The sequence below is a fragment of the Schistocerca americana genome, chromosome 2, assembly GCF_021461395.2.
Source record: "Schistocerca americana isolate TAMUIC-IGC-003095 chromosome 2, iqSchAmer2.1, whole genome shotgun sequence".
Lineage (NCBI taxonomy): Eukaryota > Metazoa > Arthropoda > Insecta > Orthoptera > Acrididae > Schistocerca > Schistocerca americana.
The window spans coordinates 199,870,186-199,888,437 of NC_060120.1; the positions used below are offsets into that span (position 1 = coordinate 199,870,186).

The 18,252-nt window shown below is 42.6% G+C and overlaps 1 protein-coding gene across 2 annotated transcripts in view; it reads right to left on the minus strand.

The window, feature by feature from the left end:
* Positions 1 to 18,252, minus strand: part of LOC124596053 (integrin beta-PS-like) — a 254,844-nt gene that overhangs the window by 143,508 nt on the left and 93,084 nt on the right. For both annotated transcript variants that reach the window (XM_047135029.1, XM_047135028.1), the window contains exon 6: positions 18,035 to 18,130. In XM_047135029.1, coding sequence (XP_046990985.1) covers positions 18,035 to 18,130 — 96 coding nt within the window. The remainder of the gene's footprint in view (positions 1 to 18,034; positions 18,131 to 18,252) is intronic.

The window sequence follows — 18,252 nt, forward strand, 5'->3', positions numbered from 1 at the left end:
AGACAGGAACAACAAAAAGACTGCTATACACATGAGCATTCAGACAAAAAGCCTTCTTCTAATATGGAAAACACACACATATTCACACCGACACAACTCATATACACATGATCACTGTCAATGGCCACTGAAGCCAGACTGTGAGCACTGCACCTGATGAAAGAAGCAATCTGGGTGGTGGGGGTAAGGAGGAGGGTGGTGTGGGGAAGGGAAGGGATAGCGGGGTAGGGGTTGAGGAGGGTGTAGAGCTGCTTGTGCGAGTATGCAGGAACATGGTGGGGCAGGGAGGGTGCTGTCAGGAGGGGGGGGGGGGGGGGTCAAAAAGGAGAGAAGCTGGTGTTGGTAGGAGGAGTCCAGTGGCACAGACTGTGAAGCAATCACTGAAGTGAAGCACAATGCATTAGGCAGCATGTTCAGTAACTGGGTGGTCCAGATGTCTCTCAGCCACAGTTTGTTGGTGGCCATTCATGTGGACAAACAGCTTGTGGGTTGTCATGCCCATATAGAACACAGCGTAGTGGTTGCATCTTAGTTTTTTGATCACATGATTGCTTTCACAGATAGCCCTGCCTGTGATGGGATAGGTGATATTTGTGACAGGACTGGAGTAGATAGTGATGGGAGGATGTATGGGACAGGTCTTGCATTTAGGTCTATTACAGGGATATGAGCTATGATGCAAGAGGTTGGGGGGCAGTGGCGCAGTAGGAATGGACAAGGATATTGCATAGGTTCAGTGGGCAGCAAAATATGACTATGGGAGGGGTGGGAAGGATAGTAGGTAGGATGTTCCTCATCTCAGGAAACTGCGAGAGGTAGTCGAAACCTTGATGGAGAATGTGATTCAGCTGCACCAGTTCTGGTGATACTAAGGCATGAGGGGAGTGCCCCTCACCCACAATCCCAAACCTCTCACCTGGTTCAGATTCAGTGATATCTTTGTGATCTGGACCAAGGGTGAGGACACAATATCCACATTCCTCCAAAACCTCAACACATTCTCCCTCATGCAATTCACATGGTCCTCCTCAACCCAACAAACACCTTCCTCAATGTTGACCTCCACCTCAAAGCTGGGTACATAAGTATGCCCATTCATATCAAACCTACCAACCACTACCAATACCTCCACTTTGACAGCTGCCACCCATTCCATACAAAGAATTCCATTCCATACAGCCTGGCTACCTGTGCCCATCACATCTGTAGTGACCAGTAGTCCCTCTCAAAATATACCAGGGGCTTCACTGAGCCCTTCACAGACCAAAATTACTATCCCAGCCTTGTTCAAAAACAGCTCTTCCATGCCTTGTCTTTCCAGTCACCTACTTCCTCTACATTCCCATAATCTGGCCACAAAGTAGTGTTCCTCTCATGACTCAGTACCACCCAGGACTGGAGCAGCAGAACCACATTTTATGACAGCATTTCATCTACCTCTCATTGTTCCCTGAAATGAGAAATATGCTACCCACTACCCTTCCCACCCCTCCCATAGGGGTATTCCGACATCCACCAAACCTATGGAATATCCTTGTCCATACCTACTCCACCCCTACTCCCAACCTCTTGCCTCATGGCTTATATCTCTGTGATACACTTAGATGCAAGACCTGTCCCATACATCCTCCCACCACCACCTACTCCAGGCCAGTCACAAGCATCACCTATTACATGAAAGGCTGACTCTACACATTGTTCATTTTAACAGAAGACACTGAAGTACCTCAAAAATTACTAATCAGATCTGCATGGGTAGCAGAGGGCAACTCTGAAATCTTCAATGGGAACCCCATTTTTTATCACAGATTACATTTTGTCTAAAGCATTTTCCTCATTTCACCACATATGGCCATTAATCGGAGGAATAGAAATGGGTACACAACAGTAATTTACAACATGCTGCTCAATCGCCCTTAAACATCCAGTGGCACATGGGACCCCACCTCCATGGTGCAAGGGTAGGACAGGCCAGTATTTCATAACTTCTGATTGGAAACCCCATTTGCAACCTTGTATTCCTCCAATATTTTGAACAGGGGAATACTTGACACAACACTATGACCGTGACTTGAGGCGAACGCTGCTCTGCTTTACCAATTAGAGTAAATGTTCAAACATAGTACTGTCAACTTCAATACACTCAGTGATATGCTTTTCAAATGACCATATGCAGGACAGAAGCATATATGTGGGAATGTCAGCACAAATGTTTCTGATGTGGTCAACCATGTCTTCGCAGCCTGTTGGCACTTGTTGGTACACCTTATCTTTTAAATATCCCCACATAAAGAAATCCAGTGATGTCAAATCTGGCAACCTAGTGAGCCAATTAATAGGGCCACCTCTGCTGGTCCACTTCTAATACTTCCCATGCTTCAGTTGTGTAATGAGCCACGCAACCGTCATGCTGAAACCACATATGTTGTCGAACATCCAGGCCAACATCCTGCAATAGTACCAGTAGTTCCTATTCCAAAAATGTTTGATAATGTGCCCATTCACTAAACACTATCCAGTTAGGGAAATTGGTGTCATAAAGACCTTGATGCAGTGACACGTGGTATAAATGATGCTTATGACAATGCAATATTGTGACAATACTACCTACGGACATACCGGAATCATGGTATAATTGCTGGGTGCTTATCCATGGGTTGTGGTGCATTGTCACTAGTATAGCTATTTCATTAACTCCTCCTGTAACATGTTAACTTTGTTTCCTTTTGCTGGTCTGTATGCTGCCATCAGACATAAAGGCGTTCCCAACCTTGTAAAAGAATGAATGACAGTGAGCTTTCTCTGGAAAACACTTGGCATACAAGGCAACAGCAGCCTCAACATTTCTCCTACATTCTCCACAAATCTGGATCATTTCAATTTTTTCTTCTGTGGTTGCCACATTCATCATCACTTGCATGTCTGTTCTCCAAATGATAGGCAGATGTCCTGGCAATAAACACTGTGCAAGTATTGTAATGTTTAGAGCCGCTATCTGTTCTATAACTGCATGATATGTGAGTTCCGGTCACACTGTACTGCCTGTTACGATACCGTATTTACTCGAATCTAAGCCGCACTTTTTTTCCGATTTTTGTAATCCAAAAAACTGCCTGCGTCTTGGAATCGAGTGCAAAGTAAGCAGAAGCCAGAAGTTCTGAAAAATGTTGGTAGGTGCCGCCACAACTAACTTCTGCAGTCGAATATATGTAGCGCTACACAGGCATGCAGTGCAGGCACAAAGAGAAATACTGGTGCAAAAACCTCTGCGTCAGTAAATAAATTAAAAAAAAAAAAAAGATGGAAGACGAGCTTTTTTCTCCGCCCTGTGTTTCGACCACAGCATTTTCATACATTATCCAACGAAGTAAATACAAATTCCGTATTGTTCATCTTCGAATGTAGCAGCATTTCAATGTACTACGAAAATCCGACTGGCAAGACTGTTTGGGAAGATTGTCAATAAGGCCAACTCTACGTTCTGAATTTTTTCGTAGCTGTGAGAAGAGATGGTTGCTAATAGGAACTTTTATGAATTGTGAATCACATGCAGTATTCTCTTCAACATAAGAATAATACGAATATAAACATTTTGCCATGTATTCTTTCACGTTTGCTGCTATCTCATTTAAATCCTGTCTGCCTAATAAACTACGAAACTAGAGCAAGATAACAGCAAACACGGAAGAATATACATATCATGTTTATATTCGTATTATTCTTATGCCTAATAGTGATACAGTCAGAAACGAAGCATGGCAGTTGACTAGATTTTTAAATCTAAGATGACTCTAATTTCTATGCAGAATGTAATGTACTAAAGAAGCGTCTGCAAAGATTTTCAAACGGAGAAAATTTTTTGTTAAACTCTCGTTCAGGACATCTTCTATCATACGCAATCTATTATTTGGTTCTTGTTGATCATTATCAAAGAAAGCAGCAGTGCAAGTAACAAAAAATGGCAGTCTCTTGCCATTGTTTCGCTAATGAGATGATTCCTCTCTCTCTCTCTTTTTTTAATTAAAAAAAAGTGGCGTTAGCGTGCACAAAAGCAAGCCATGCCGCGAGCGGCGACATGTCATTAACACTCATTATCAGAATGCGACAAACAATGCATGACACAGTACAGTAATGCATTTTCAGCTTAGAGTGACGTAAACACCTATAACAAAGAGAACGGCACTTATCAGATCAAAGAAAAATAAGCAATCAATTCAAACTAGACGAAGCACTTTAAAATGGAAGGCTACCAGTATAAATACGGACAGAGCGCCTGATGCATTGCAATTGCTCCTGGCAAAGCTTAACTGCTAAGCTTACGACTCGAACCAAACTACTGTAGCTGTATCGTCATTCATTCGACATAAATTGTGTCTCATCTTACAATGAACCAACTTTGTTTTGATTCGGAGGTGGGGCCTAAAACTTTTCTCTCCCCTTGAATTTCGAGTCTCAAATTTCAGGAGCGGCCTAGATTCGGGAAAATTTTCTTTCCTTGATTTCGAGTCTCATTTTTCAGGTGCAGCTTATATTGGAGTGCGGCTTAGATTCGAGTAAATACGGTATGTCATAGTTCACTGCATGGCAATGGTGCCACGTTACATAGTCCCTTGTTTGATATGTAAGAGGAATATAATGTTACAAATGGGGTTTTGGATTATAAGTTATGAAATACTGGCCTGTCCTTCCCTGGAAGCATGGAGGTGGTGTTCCATTTGCCATTGGATATTCAATGGCCATTGAGTAGCATGTCATAAATGATGATTGTGTACCCATTTCTATTCTTTTGATTGCAGCACCATTTGTGATAAAATGAAGAAAATGTTTCAGGCAAAACTTATGTAGATTTTGCCTTAGAACCATAATTTGCAATTAAAAAAAAAAGGGGTTCCCATTGAAGATTTCAAAGTTGTCCCCTGCCACCCACATACAGGGTGGGATGACAGGCTGAGTGTGCTATAGTTGGACGTCCCCCCCTGAGACAAACATGTTGGAATTATAACTTTTTTTATCCAACATGAAGATTTTGAGATATTTCAATGTCTTCAGTTAAAATGAACACCCTGTACATAGTGAGTAGCAACCTTTCCTTTTCATAATACAGTCTGTATTCCATATTAAATTTTCTTTTTTTACAACATTTGCATTGTCTGCAAAAATTATCAATCTGCTAGTTGAATGTTAAGTAGATGGTCATTCACATATATGAGGAATAGCAGTGGACCCAGAACTGAACCCTGTAGGACCCTTTTAGAGATTTCTCTCCAGTCACTAAAATTATGTACCCTTCCACATTTGGTGGAATACTCAGGACAATCTTATGCATTCTGCTTGTTTCGTATGATTCAGACCAACTGTGTGTAAAGCTATCAATTCCATAAAACCTGAGGTTTTTCTATGGGAGTACACAATCAAATGCCTTGGAAGGATCACAAAAAATACCAACTGGTGATATTTTATTATTTAAGGCTTATACTATTTGATGAAAGAATGTATAAACAGTCAAGGAACCCTTCTGGAATACAAACTGTGATATGCTAAGCTCATTGTTTCCACTTAAGTCTGAGACAACATTACCTTTTCTAACATTTTGGAAAAGGATGTCAGTAAAAAAACTATAAAATAATTGTTTAACTCTGTCTTGTCTACATCTACATCTTTACTCTACATATCACTGTGAAGTGTATCACAGAGAACATATCACATTTTACCAGTTATTAGGGTTTCTTCCTGTTCTCTTCACATGTTCAGTGCAGGAAGAATAATTGTTTAAATGCCTCTGTGCTGGCTGTAATCAAATCTTGTTGTCATGATCCCTACAGGAGCAATACGTAAGGGGTTGTAGTATATTCATCAAATTATCATTTAAAGCTGGTTGCTGAAGCTTTGTAAGTAAGCTTTCTCAGGTTAGTTTCAAATCTTATCAAGGTCTGATTGAACATTTATGTAGCTTCTTTCAGATGGCAATTCATTATAGATAAGCGTATCATCCACAGAAAGTCTGAGGTTACTATTAATATTGTCTGCAAGGTCATTAACATACAACATGAGCAGCAATCGTACCAACACACTTCCCTGGGGTGTACTCAAAGTTACTACTATGTCTGATGATGACTCTCTATCCAAGATAATGCACTGTATGTTCCCTACCAAAAAATCCTCAGTCCCTGGGGTGTACTCAAAGTTACTACTATGTCTGATGATGACTCTCTATCCAAGATAATGCACTGTATGTTCCCTACCAAAAAATCCTCAGTCCTTCACAAATTTTGTCGAATACCCCATACGACTGCACTTTTGACAATGGGGCAATGAGTCAGGTGCTTTTTGGAAAGCAATAAATACTGAATTTACCTGACTGCCTTGATCCAAAGCTTTCAGTATGTCAAGTACCTTGACACAAATTTCCCTCTTTATCTGAAATGAGAGTTTAATTACCTTGATTATCCACAGCTTACTTACTTTTTTAATAGACATTCTGGTTCATTTTCTGGAAAAGTGACTTTTAAGTATTGGCATAAATTTACTATGGTATAAATTGAACTTGATGGTATCATCTCTTTCTGTATGTACCCCATACCACACCACCCCTTTTAACTTACTCTAAAAACACTGTATCCTGTTCTCATTAATACGCCTTGCTGCTTTGTATGAACCTGACGCAGTGTTGTAAGGTGCCATATTGTTCATTTCCATTACTTGTGCATCGTGATCAGATAGTCCATTAACAATGGGTATGCATTAATTGCTTCAGCTTGAGCGCTGGCTATAAAAATGTTATCAATCAATGACCTACTGTTTTGTTGCACACGAGTTGGAAAATTGACAACTGAAATTAGATTGAAACACAAATAATAATTCTAGTTCGTTTTTCCTTCCCATATCTTAAGAAATCTGTATTGAAATGTCCACAAATTACTAATTGTTTCTTCTGGTCTGACAGGTAGCTCAGTAAAGCATTTAGATTTATCATAAACATCTGAAAGTTTCCTAGAGAAAATCTGTAGACTGTTACAATTATCACAGAAGTACACTGCAGTAACAACTCACAAGCACATGATTATATATTCTGGACAACACAAAAAAGATTTGTTTCAATATTTTTTACTTTGTGCCCAACTTTTACATTTATTACAACTCCTTGTTTTTCTATGTTACCTCAACACAAAAATGAAGCAAGTCTATAATCTTTGATATTTAATTTCTCCATCCTTCTGATTACATTGTGTTCAGAGAGACACAGAACATCTATCACCTCAGAATTTGCAACATCATCTATGCATACAAGCAGCTCATCTATCTTGGTTTTTAACCCTCAGTGCTATGATGAAACAAATTAATCTTACTTCTCTGGAAACTGTTGCATATATGATGGCACAAGCAGACACAAGGAGACATATCTGCTATGTCTGCTTGTGTCTGTGTATGTGCGGATGGACACGTGTGTGTGCACGAGTGTATACCTGTCCTTTTTTCCCCCTAAGGTAAGTCTTTCCACTCCCGGGATTGGAATGACTCCTTACTCTCTACCTTAAAACCCACATCCTTTCGTCTTTCCCTCTCCTTCCCTCTTTCCTGATGAAGCAACCGTTGGTTGCGAAAGCTTGAATTTTGTGTGTGTGTTTGTGTTTGTTTGTGTGTCTATCAACATACCAACGCTTTCGTTTGGTAAAACAATAAAAAACACACAAACACAATCACAAATTTCAAGCTTTCACAACCCAAGTTTGCTTCATCAGGAAAGAGGGAAGGAGAGGGAAAGACGAAAGGATGTGGGTTTTAAGGGAGAGGGTACGGAGTCATTCCAATCCTGGGAGTGGAAAACTTACCTTAGGGGGGAAAAGGACAGGTATACACTCGCACACACACACATATCCATCCACAAATATATACACACACAGTCAGATATATGTAAATGCAAAGAGGTTGGGCAGAGATGTCAGTTGAGGCGGAAGTACAGAGGCAAAGATGTTGTTGAATAACAGGTGAGGTACAAGTGGTGGTAACAGGATACTTTCCGGGACTGGATCAGACTCTGAATGTGGCTCTCCAGCAGGGATACGACTTCCTCAAATCCTGCCCTGAAATGAGATCCATCCTTCATGAAATCCTCCCCACTCCACCAAGAGTGTCTTTCCACCGTCCACCAAACCTTCGTAACCTCTTGGTTCATCCCTATGAAATCCCCAAACCACCTTCCCTACCCTCTGGCTCCTACCCTTGTATCCGCCCCCGGTGTAAAACATGTCCCATGCACCCTCCCACCACCACCTACTCCAGTCCTGTAACCTGGAAGGCATACACGATCAAAGGAAGAGCCACGTGTGAAAGCACCCACGTGATTTACCAACTGACCTGCCTACACTGTGACGCATTCTATGTGGGAATGACCAGCAACAAACTGTCCATTCGCATGAATGGACACAGGCAGACAGTGTTTGTTGGTAATGAGGATCACCCTGTGGCTAAACATGCCTTGGTGCACGGCCAGCACATCTTGGCACAGTGTTACACCGTCCGGGTTATCTGGATACTTCCCACTAACACGAACCTATCAGAACTCCGGAGATGGGAACTTGCCTTTCAATATATCCTCTCTAGGCCTCAACCTCTGCTAATTTCAAGTTGCCGCCGCTCATACCTCACATGTCATTCAACAACATCTTTGCCTCTGCACTTCCGCCTCGACTGACATCTCTGCCCAAATTCTTTGCCTTTACATATGTCTGCTTGTGTCTGTATATGTGCGGATGGATATGTGTGTGTGCACGAGTGTATACCTGTCCTTTTTTCCCCCTAAGTTAAGTCTTTCCGCTCCCAGTATTGGAATGACTCCTTACTCTCTCCCTTAAAACCCACATCCTTTCGTCTTTCCCTCTCCTTCCCTCTTTCCTGATGAAGCAACAGTTGGTTGCAAAAGCTTGAAATTTGTGTGTGTGTTTGTGTTTGTTATTGTTTCTATCAATGTACCAATGCTTTTGTTTGGTAAGTTGCAGAATCTTTGTTTTCAGATATATTTTTCCCACATGGAATGTTTCCCTCTATATATGAGTCTGTAGCACTACGCTATGCTCAACATGCAGTTGAGGCTCTTCTCCTACTTCAGGTAACACGTCAAACTGACTGCTAGCTGGAATCTGAAATATGACTGTTGATGCTTTCTTGTTATGTCTGTGTCTTCCAGTTCACATTGTGTCTTTCCCATGTCAACTTATCTAATTCATAATACACTATTTCTAATTCTGCCTGAAGGGCAGTCTCGACTACATAATCTTCTACTCCATGCAACAGCCTCATCTCACAGTTTTTTAATTTCCCTACTGCATGCTCCCCAGTGAAACACCGACCTACAATCCTGACATGTTATGGCAAATATGATGCTGCTCTTATAGTGTACTAAAAGCACTACAGCACATTGAAACTGTACTAAAATAATAATTAATGGAAAATCTCATATAAAGATGTGCAACAAATACTAACACAGAGATAGAGGGGCTGGCCAGTACTTACCTCAGCTCAGTACAGATGATAGATACACATAAAACAGAACTGAAAATTTATGTTCCTAGCTTTCGAAACTTTGTTCCTTCATCAGGGAGGATAGAGGGGAAAGAAAGGGAAGAAGGGAAAGTGGATTCAGTTACTCACAACCCAGGTTATGAAGCAACAGGGAAAGGAAAACAGGGAGGGTAGCAAGGATGGAGGCATGGTTGTCAGAGGGAAGTCAAAGATATTCTACTGTAAGTACTGTGCCAGCTTCAAACCAAAGAGGATGCATACAGAAGTAAAGAGGTGTATAGTATAAAGATAAACACAACTATGTAGGATGAGAAGATGCATGAATGGCTAAAGAGGAAAGGGAAAGAGGAGAAGACTGAAGAGTGAATGGGAGTGAGGTTGTTTAACGTAGGTTCAGTCCAGGGGGATGGTGGGATGAAAGGATGTGTTGGAGTGCAAGTTCCCATCTCCGCAGTTCAGAGGGACTGGTGTTGGGTGAGAGAAGCCAAATGGCACGTACGGTGTAGCAGGTTCCTAGGTCCCTAGAATTATGCTGGAGGGCATGCTCCGCTACTGGGTATTGGGCATCTCCTAGGCGGACAGTTCGTCTGTGTCCGTTCATGCGCTCAGCCAGTTTAGTTGTTGTCATGCCAATGTAAAAGGCTGTGAAGTGCAGGCATGTCAGTTGATAAATGACATGTGTAGTTTCACACATAGCCCTGCCTTGAATTGTGTATGTTTTACCAGTAGCGGGGCTGGAGTAGGTGGTTGTGGGGGGATGCATGGGGCAGGTTTTGCAGCGGGGTCGGTTACAGGGGTAGGAACCGCTGGGTAGAGAAGGTAGTCTGGGAATATTGTAGGGTTTAACAAGGATGTTACGGAGGTTAGGGGGGCGACGAAAGGCAACTCTGGGTGGTGTGGGGAGAATTTTGTCAAGGGATGATCTCATTTCAGGGGTTGACTTGAGAAAGTCATATCCCTGGCGGAGTAATTTGTTGATGTTTTCGAAGCCAGGATAATATTGAGTGACAAGGGGGATGCTTCTGTGTGGTCTGGGGGCAGGAACGTTGTTGTTGGATGGGGAGGAATGTATTGCTCGGGAAATCTGTTTGTGGACAAGGTCTGCAGGATAGTTGCGGGAGAGGAAAGCACTGGTCAGGTTATTGGTGTAATTGTTGAGGGATTCGTCACTGGAGCAGATACGTTTGCCACGGATACCTAGGCTGTAGGGAAGGGAGTGTTTGATGTGGAAAGGATGGCAGCTATCAAAGTGAAGGTACTGTTGTTTGTTTGTGGGTTTGATATGGACAGAGGTGTGGATGTGAGCTTCAACAAGATGAAGGTCAACATCCAGGAAGGTGGCTTGGGTTTTGGAGAAGGACCAGGTGAAATTCAGATTCGAAAAGGAGTTGAGGTTATGGAGGAAATTAAGGAGTGTTTCTTCACCATGAGTCCAGACCACAAAGATGTCATCTAGAAACCTATACCAGGCCAGGGGAAGCAGCTGTTGGGTTTCAGGAAAGCCTCCTCCATGCGGCCCATGAAGAGGTTGGCATAGGACGGAGCCATCCTGGTTCCCATGGCCGTTCCCCTGATTTGTTTGTAGGTCTGGCCCTCAAAAGTGAAGTAATTATGGGTGAGGATGAAGTTGGTAAGTGTGATAAGGAACGAGGTTTTTGGAAGATCTTCGGGTGGGCGTTGGGAGAGGTAGTGCTCAAGGTCAGAGAGACCATGGATATGTGGGATGTTTGTGTAAAGGGATGTAGCATCTATGGTGACAAGAAAGGTTTCAGGTGGGAGAGGAGTGGGAATGGATTTGAGGCGATCTGGGAAGTGGTTTGTGTCTTTGATGTAGGATGGGAGTCTGCGGGTGATAGGTTGTAGGTGCTGGTCTACCAGAGCTGAGATACGTTCGGTTGGGGCTTTGAAGCCTGCTACAATGGGACGGCCAGGATGGTTCTCTTTGTGGATTTTGGGTAATAGGTAGAAGGTAGGGGTACATGGCTCAGGTGGAGTGAGTAAGTCTATGGAAGCCGTTGTGAGGCCTTGTGAGGGACCTTGGATTTTTAGGATTTTTTGCAGCTCAGTCTGGATGGAGGGAATGGGGTCCTGGGTAACAGCTTTGTAGACCTACATCTTGTTGAAGCTCACATCCACACCTCTGTCCATATCAAACCCACAAACAAACAACAGTACCTTCACTTTGATAGCTGCCATCCTTTCCACATCAAACGCTCCCTTCCCTACAGCCTAGGTACCCGTGGCAAACGTATCTGCTCCAGTGACGAATCCCTCAACAATTACACCAATAACCTGACCAGTGCTTTCCTCTCCCGCAACTATCCTGCAGACCTTGTTCACATACAGATTTCCCGAGCAATACATTCCTCCCCGTCCAACAACAACGTTCCTGCCCCCAGACCACACAGAAGCATCCCCCTTGTCACCCAATATTATCCTGGCTTCAAAAACATCAACAAATTACTCCGCCAGGGATATGACTTTCTCAAGTCAACCCCTGAAATGAGATCATCCCTTGACAAAATTCTCCCCACACCACCCAGAGTTGCCTTTCGTCGCCCCCCTAACCTCCGTAACATCCTTGTTAAACCCTACAATATTCCCAGACTACCTTCTCTACCCAGCGGTTCCTACCCCTGTAACCGACCCCGCTGCAAAACCTGCCCCATGCATCCCCCCACAACCACCTACTCCAGCCCCGCTACTGGTAAAACATACACAATTCAAGGCAGGGCTACGTGTGAAACTACACATGTCATTTATCAACTGACATGCCTGCACTGCACAGCCTTTTACATCGGCATGACAACAACTAAACTTGCTGAGCGCATGAACGGACACAGACGAACTGTCCGCCTAGGAGATGCCCAATACCCAGTAGCGGAGCATGCCCTCCAGCATAATTCTAGGGACCTAGGAACCTGCTACACCGTATGTGCCATTTGGCTTCCCCCACCCAACACCAGTCCCTCTGAACTGCGGAGATGGGAACTTGCACTCCAACACATCCTTTCATCCCGCCATCCCCCTGGACTGAACCTACGTTAAACAACCTCACTCCCATTCACTCTTCAGTCTTTTCCTCTTTCCCTTTCCTCTTTAGCCATTCACACATCTTCTCATCCTACATAGTTGTGTTTATCTTTATACTATATACCTCTTTACTTCTGTATCCATCCTCCTTGGTTTGGAGCTGGCACAGTACTTACAGTAGAATATCTTTGGCTTCCCTCTGACAACCATGCCTCCATCCTTGCTACCCTCCCTGTTTTCCTTTCCCTGTTGCTTCATAACCTGGGTTGTGAGTAACTGAATCCACTTTCCCTTCTTCCCTTTCTTTCCCCTCTCTCCTCCCTGATGAAGGAACAAAGTTCCGAAAGCTAGGAACGTAAATTTTCAGGTCTGTTTTATGTGTATCTATCGGCTGTACTGAGCTGAGGTAAGTACTGGCCAGCCCCTCTATCTCTTTGTTAGTATTTGTTAAAATAATAATTAGTCAAAATTTATCTTTAGTTGAGTTGTCAGCTAACTTCCAGGGTAAAATTGTTCAAAATCAGCAAACTCTTTGGTCTTAGAGGAGACTACTGTAATGGTTATGTTTTCAGGCCAAAAGAATTTTTTTGAAAATTTTAGAAATATTGTGCACTAAGTCATCAAGGGACCATGCACACCTTAGTTGCTGGGGAGTCATGAACCAAGGCAGGAATGGGCAGCTCCAGCAACATGCAAACAGTCTGTCACTGGCGGAGAGATATCAAGAGAGTTTCAAATAGCCCATTCTAAAGTACCTATGGAGTACTCATAATGTTAAATTTAATACTGACAGAAAGAAGGTAAAGGTAGATCCTATTCTATAATTGTGCATATGAAATAAAAGTTATTTTCTAAACCAAATAAAGGTTAAATATATGAAAGTGGAAAAGACCAGAAAACTGATGAATGAGAGTGACACTTGACAGGCAAAGGCTTGGAGGAAACATAACTTCCTGACATTGGGAAAAACATATTAACTTCAGGGACTTGCTGGGACATTATCTAATAATGATCATTAATGGTGAAATGCCTTTTCAACATACTCTCATGGGGCCACAGCAGAAGCGTCCACGTCGCGGCCCTGGGAGGACTACTTGTAGTCCTGCTGATTCTGCTACCACCAAGGCATTACAAGGAAGAACAAAATGCATGACGACTCTCATCATCGGTCCTTCTTAAGACCACGTTTGACTATCATCTCCATAAATGTGGAGGGATTATCACCTGCCAAACAGGATATACTGGCTGATTTGTGCAGATCGAATGAATGTCACATCCTATGCCTACAGGAAACGCACCGAGGCCCAAACAGCAATAGACCTAAAATTGCGAGCATGAAACTGGCAATCGAATGGCCTGACGATCAATACGGAAGTGCAATTTTCATACGAGAGGGAGTAGCCTACGACGGGTTTCAACTTTCAGACAAAAACAACATTGAACGTCTCAGAGTTGAGACTAATCATATGACAATAACATCAATATATAAACCTCCAAATACGCCATTCGAATATGACCTGCCGCACAATATTCCGCCTCCCATGGGCAGTATTGTAATGGGTTGACTTCAATAGTCACCATACACGCTGGGGATACAATGAATCTAATGAAGATGGACTGAAGGTGGAGACATGGGCAGATGCTGAATCACTCTGTCTCATACACGACGCCAAACTCCCCCCATCTTTTAACAGCGGCAGGTGGCAAAGGGGATAGAACCCTGACCTCGTCTTCATCAGCCAGAACTTGGTAACTGAGTGCCTGAAAGATGTCCTGGGTCCTATTCCACACTCCCAACATAGACCGATCAAACTCACAGTTACTTCAGCAGTGGTGCCAGTGCAGATTCCATTTCAACGAAGATTTAATTTGAAGAGGGCAAACTGGGAAGGTTTCGCAATTGGAATCAACAAAAAGCTGCAAACTCTAGAACCAACACCCAGCAACTACGATAAGTTCATAGAAATCGTCCAGAATGTACCAAGAAAGTCTGTCCCTAGGGGCTGCAGAACGGAGTTTGTACTGGGCCTAACGAAAGACAGCCGGCAACTATACGATGCATATAAGGAAAAGTATGAGGAGAACCCATTCTCTGAAGAAACTCTTGAACTTGCAAATGCACTTACTGACCAGATAATCGAGAAGTGCTGAGAAGAATGGCAACATCTAATTGAAAGTTTAGACATGAAACATTCTAGCCGGATTGCCTGGAAGACAATTAAGAAGCTAAATAATGATCCTAAGCAGCAAACGGAAGCACCAAGAGTAACAGCCAACCAAATAGCGCACCAACTCGTTCTTAATGGGAAAAACAAAGACTCCAGCAAAAACCATCCCAATAAGAAGTGGCGAAACTGACACGAACTACTACAGCCATCCATTTACCATCGAAGAGCTAGGCTCTGCACTTAAATCTCTGAAACCTGGCAAAGCAGCAGGGCTAGACGACCTTAGGAATGAACAGATCCTTAAATTTGGTGAGTACATGAAAAACTGGCTGCTCCTACTTTTCAATATCTGTATCTGGCCAAACAACATCCCAAAAATCTGGAGAAAGGGCAAGGTCATAGCCATTCCAAAACCCGGCAAACCATTGGACGAGCCAAAAAATTTCAGACCGGTAACATTACTTTGCTGCTTGTACAAGGTGTTCGAGCACATGCTGCTGAATCGACTTGTGCCTAATATTGATCATCAGATAATTCCAGAACAGGTGGGGTTTCGCCCTGGGAAAATTTGCACTGGACATGTCTTGAATCTTACCCAGTTTATAGAGCATGGGTACGAGAACCGTCTAATTACTGGAGCCGTACTTGTCGACCTCTCATCCGCATTCGACACTGTAAATCACAAACTGCTGCTCACTAAAATATACACTATGACTAATGATTTCAGGCTGATACAAATTATATCAACTCTTCTCAGCAACAGACGGTTCATCGTAAACCTAGAAGGGAAGCGAAGCCAATGGCGTATCCAGAAAAATGGACTACCCCAAGGCAGTGTCCTCGCACCCACTCTTTTCAACATATATGTGAATGATCAACCAGTTGCACCAGGGACTAGGAGCTTTGCTTATGCAGATGATCTTGCAATAGCTGTGCAGGGTCGGAACTTTAACGACATAGAAATTAGCCTTACGAATGCCCTCAACAGTCTAACGCCATACTACGAAGCCAACTGCCTACACCCGAATGCAGCAAAAACATTATCCTGCCTATTCCATCTTCGAAACAGAGACACCAAACATACCCTAAATATCACGTGGAACAACCAACGGATTGCGTTCAGCAGCACTCCTTGTTATTTAGGCGTTACCCTTGATCGCACACTTACTTACAGACATCATGTAGACAAGGTCAGGGGCAAACTATCAACAAGAAACAACCTTCTGAGTAAGCTCATCTCCACAAAATGGGGTGCCGACCCACATACTTTACGTACGTTGGCACTTGCACTCTGCTACTCGGTTGCTGAATACGCTGCCCCAGTTTGGGAAAGATCAGCGCATGCAAAACGAGTGGATCCTCTGCTGAACGATGCCTGTCGCATAATCACAGGATACCTAAGACTCACCCCGGTTAGCCAACTTTATTTGCTTAGTGGCATAGCTCCACCCAACATCAGACGAGCTATAGCAAGCGAAGCAGAGTGCCTCAAGCAGCTGCGCGACCAGCGCCATCCTCTCTTCGGACAAAACCCTCCACACACACGTCTAAAATCAAGATGGAGTTTCCTCACCTCAGTTCAACCAATCGAAACCTCAAAACAAAAGACCAGATTGTCAAAATGGAAAGCAACACTGCCTATGGGAGACCAGGCACCTCTAATCTCACCCAACGAACAATTGGCCTCTGGAAATGAACTAAAATGGCCATTATGGAGAACCCTCAACCACCTACAAACTGGGGTGGGCAGATGCAACGTAAACATGTGTAAATGGGGATACCGAGACGGGACAGACACGTGCCAGTGCGGACAGACCCAAACAATGGACCACCTCCTGGAATGCAGCAACATGGGGGAAGTGTGCAGGAAAGAAGATCTGGCAAACGCTACGGCAGTGGCAGTTAAATGCGCTGAATTTTGGCGCGACGTGATATGATATATATACTATGCTTGTCTTTATATTGTAATGTGACTCCCCATTTTGGGTTTGTTTTACTTATACATATGTGTATTGTATTTGTATTTGTGTGTATATGTAATATGTGGGTTGTCTATGGCTTGGACACGATTAAATAAATAAATAAATAACATACTCTCTCTCTCTCTCTCTCTCTCTCTCTCTCTCTCTCTCTCTCTCTCTCTCTTCTCTCACTCCAGTGAATGGTATGTTGCACAATATCTATAGTACTGATGAATCATAAAAATATATATTAGTTTGAATAATAAGTTCAGACTTGTATGCTCTTTGGGAGTGTTGTCTCACTGTTTGAACATGGAATCTGGTGCAGAATGACAGCATTTCTGCAAGGCAAGACAACCATAGCTGTGGTACTTGCTGATTTGGACAGCTCATTCCATGCAGCTTCATTCCTGCTTGGAGATGCATTATGTGCCATAGAGCAATGAATACCTTGCAAATTTGCATAATGTCATGGGAACCAGAGAAGTTGAACTGACATTCAGATTTGAGAGCTCTGTCATTCATGTCATGCACATGTATAAGCATGAATTGTTACAAAGTGTTTCCTGGTTGTAAGCAAAAGAAGTGAATATATGAGGTCTGGAGACACGTCAAGATCACTGAGTAGTGCTCTAGAACTGAGAAAACATTTCAGTTATCAGTGTAGAAGAAGACAATTATCAAAATAAAGAGATTGATGGTCAGATTTAATAATTAACAGTGAGCATGCCATTTTATCTATGTACATTCATGCTTCACACAAGGGAACATTTCAAAAACACCACACACACACACACACACACACACACACACACACACACACACACACACACACACATCCACACACACACACACACACACACATCGTAATCCAATTAGTTGATAAAAGAATGAAAAAATGTAGACTTCAGTGTTCAAACGTTTTAGTTAAAGTGTATTTGACCATCATAGGTAGAAATGAAAGGAACAAGCAAGGAAGAATGAAACAAGCAAATAATCTCACTAAATACAGATCCAGAAACCAATGATTTCCCTATTACAACATATTCACAAGTATAATCATGTCAATGTTACAACACTGTTAGTGTCTGTTTGGTTCCTGGATCTATGCTTATTAGGATTACTTGCTTGTTTCATTGCCATTTACTTCCCCATTTTATTTGTATCTAAAATAGAGAGAGAGAGAGAGTGTGTGTGTGTGTGTGTGTGTGTGTGTGTGTGTGTGTGTGTTTTATTATTTCCTGTTGCACAGTTGTGATCATGGTACTGATAAAGAAGATATCTTTCACTATTAATCCACATAGAAATTAGCTGCATATTTACATTAAAAGATGTTTATGCTGCAAACTATACCTGGCCTACAGATGGATAGTCGAAGACCAGACTATGTGTGTATTCTCCATTCTCCATATAGCAGCGACCATCATGTGGCTCCACAATGCCAGCTAACTGAAATAAATTAATTTAATTTATCAACCAACCATCCTAATTTAAGGACTTGATAAAAGAATGAAAGAATGTGAGGTTTAATATTAAAATGTTCTGTTTACAATGCAATTAATTTCCAGGTA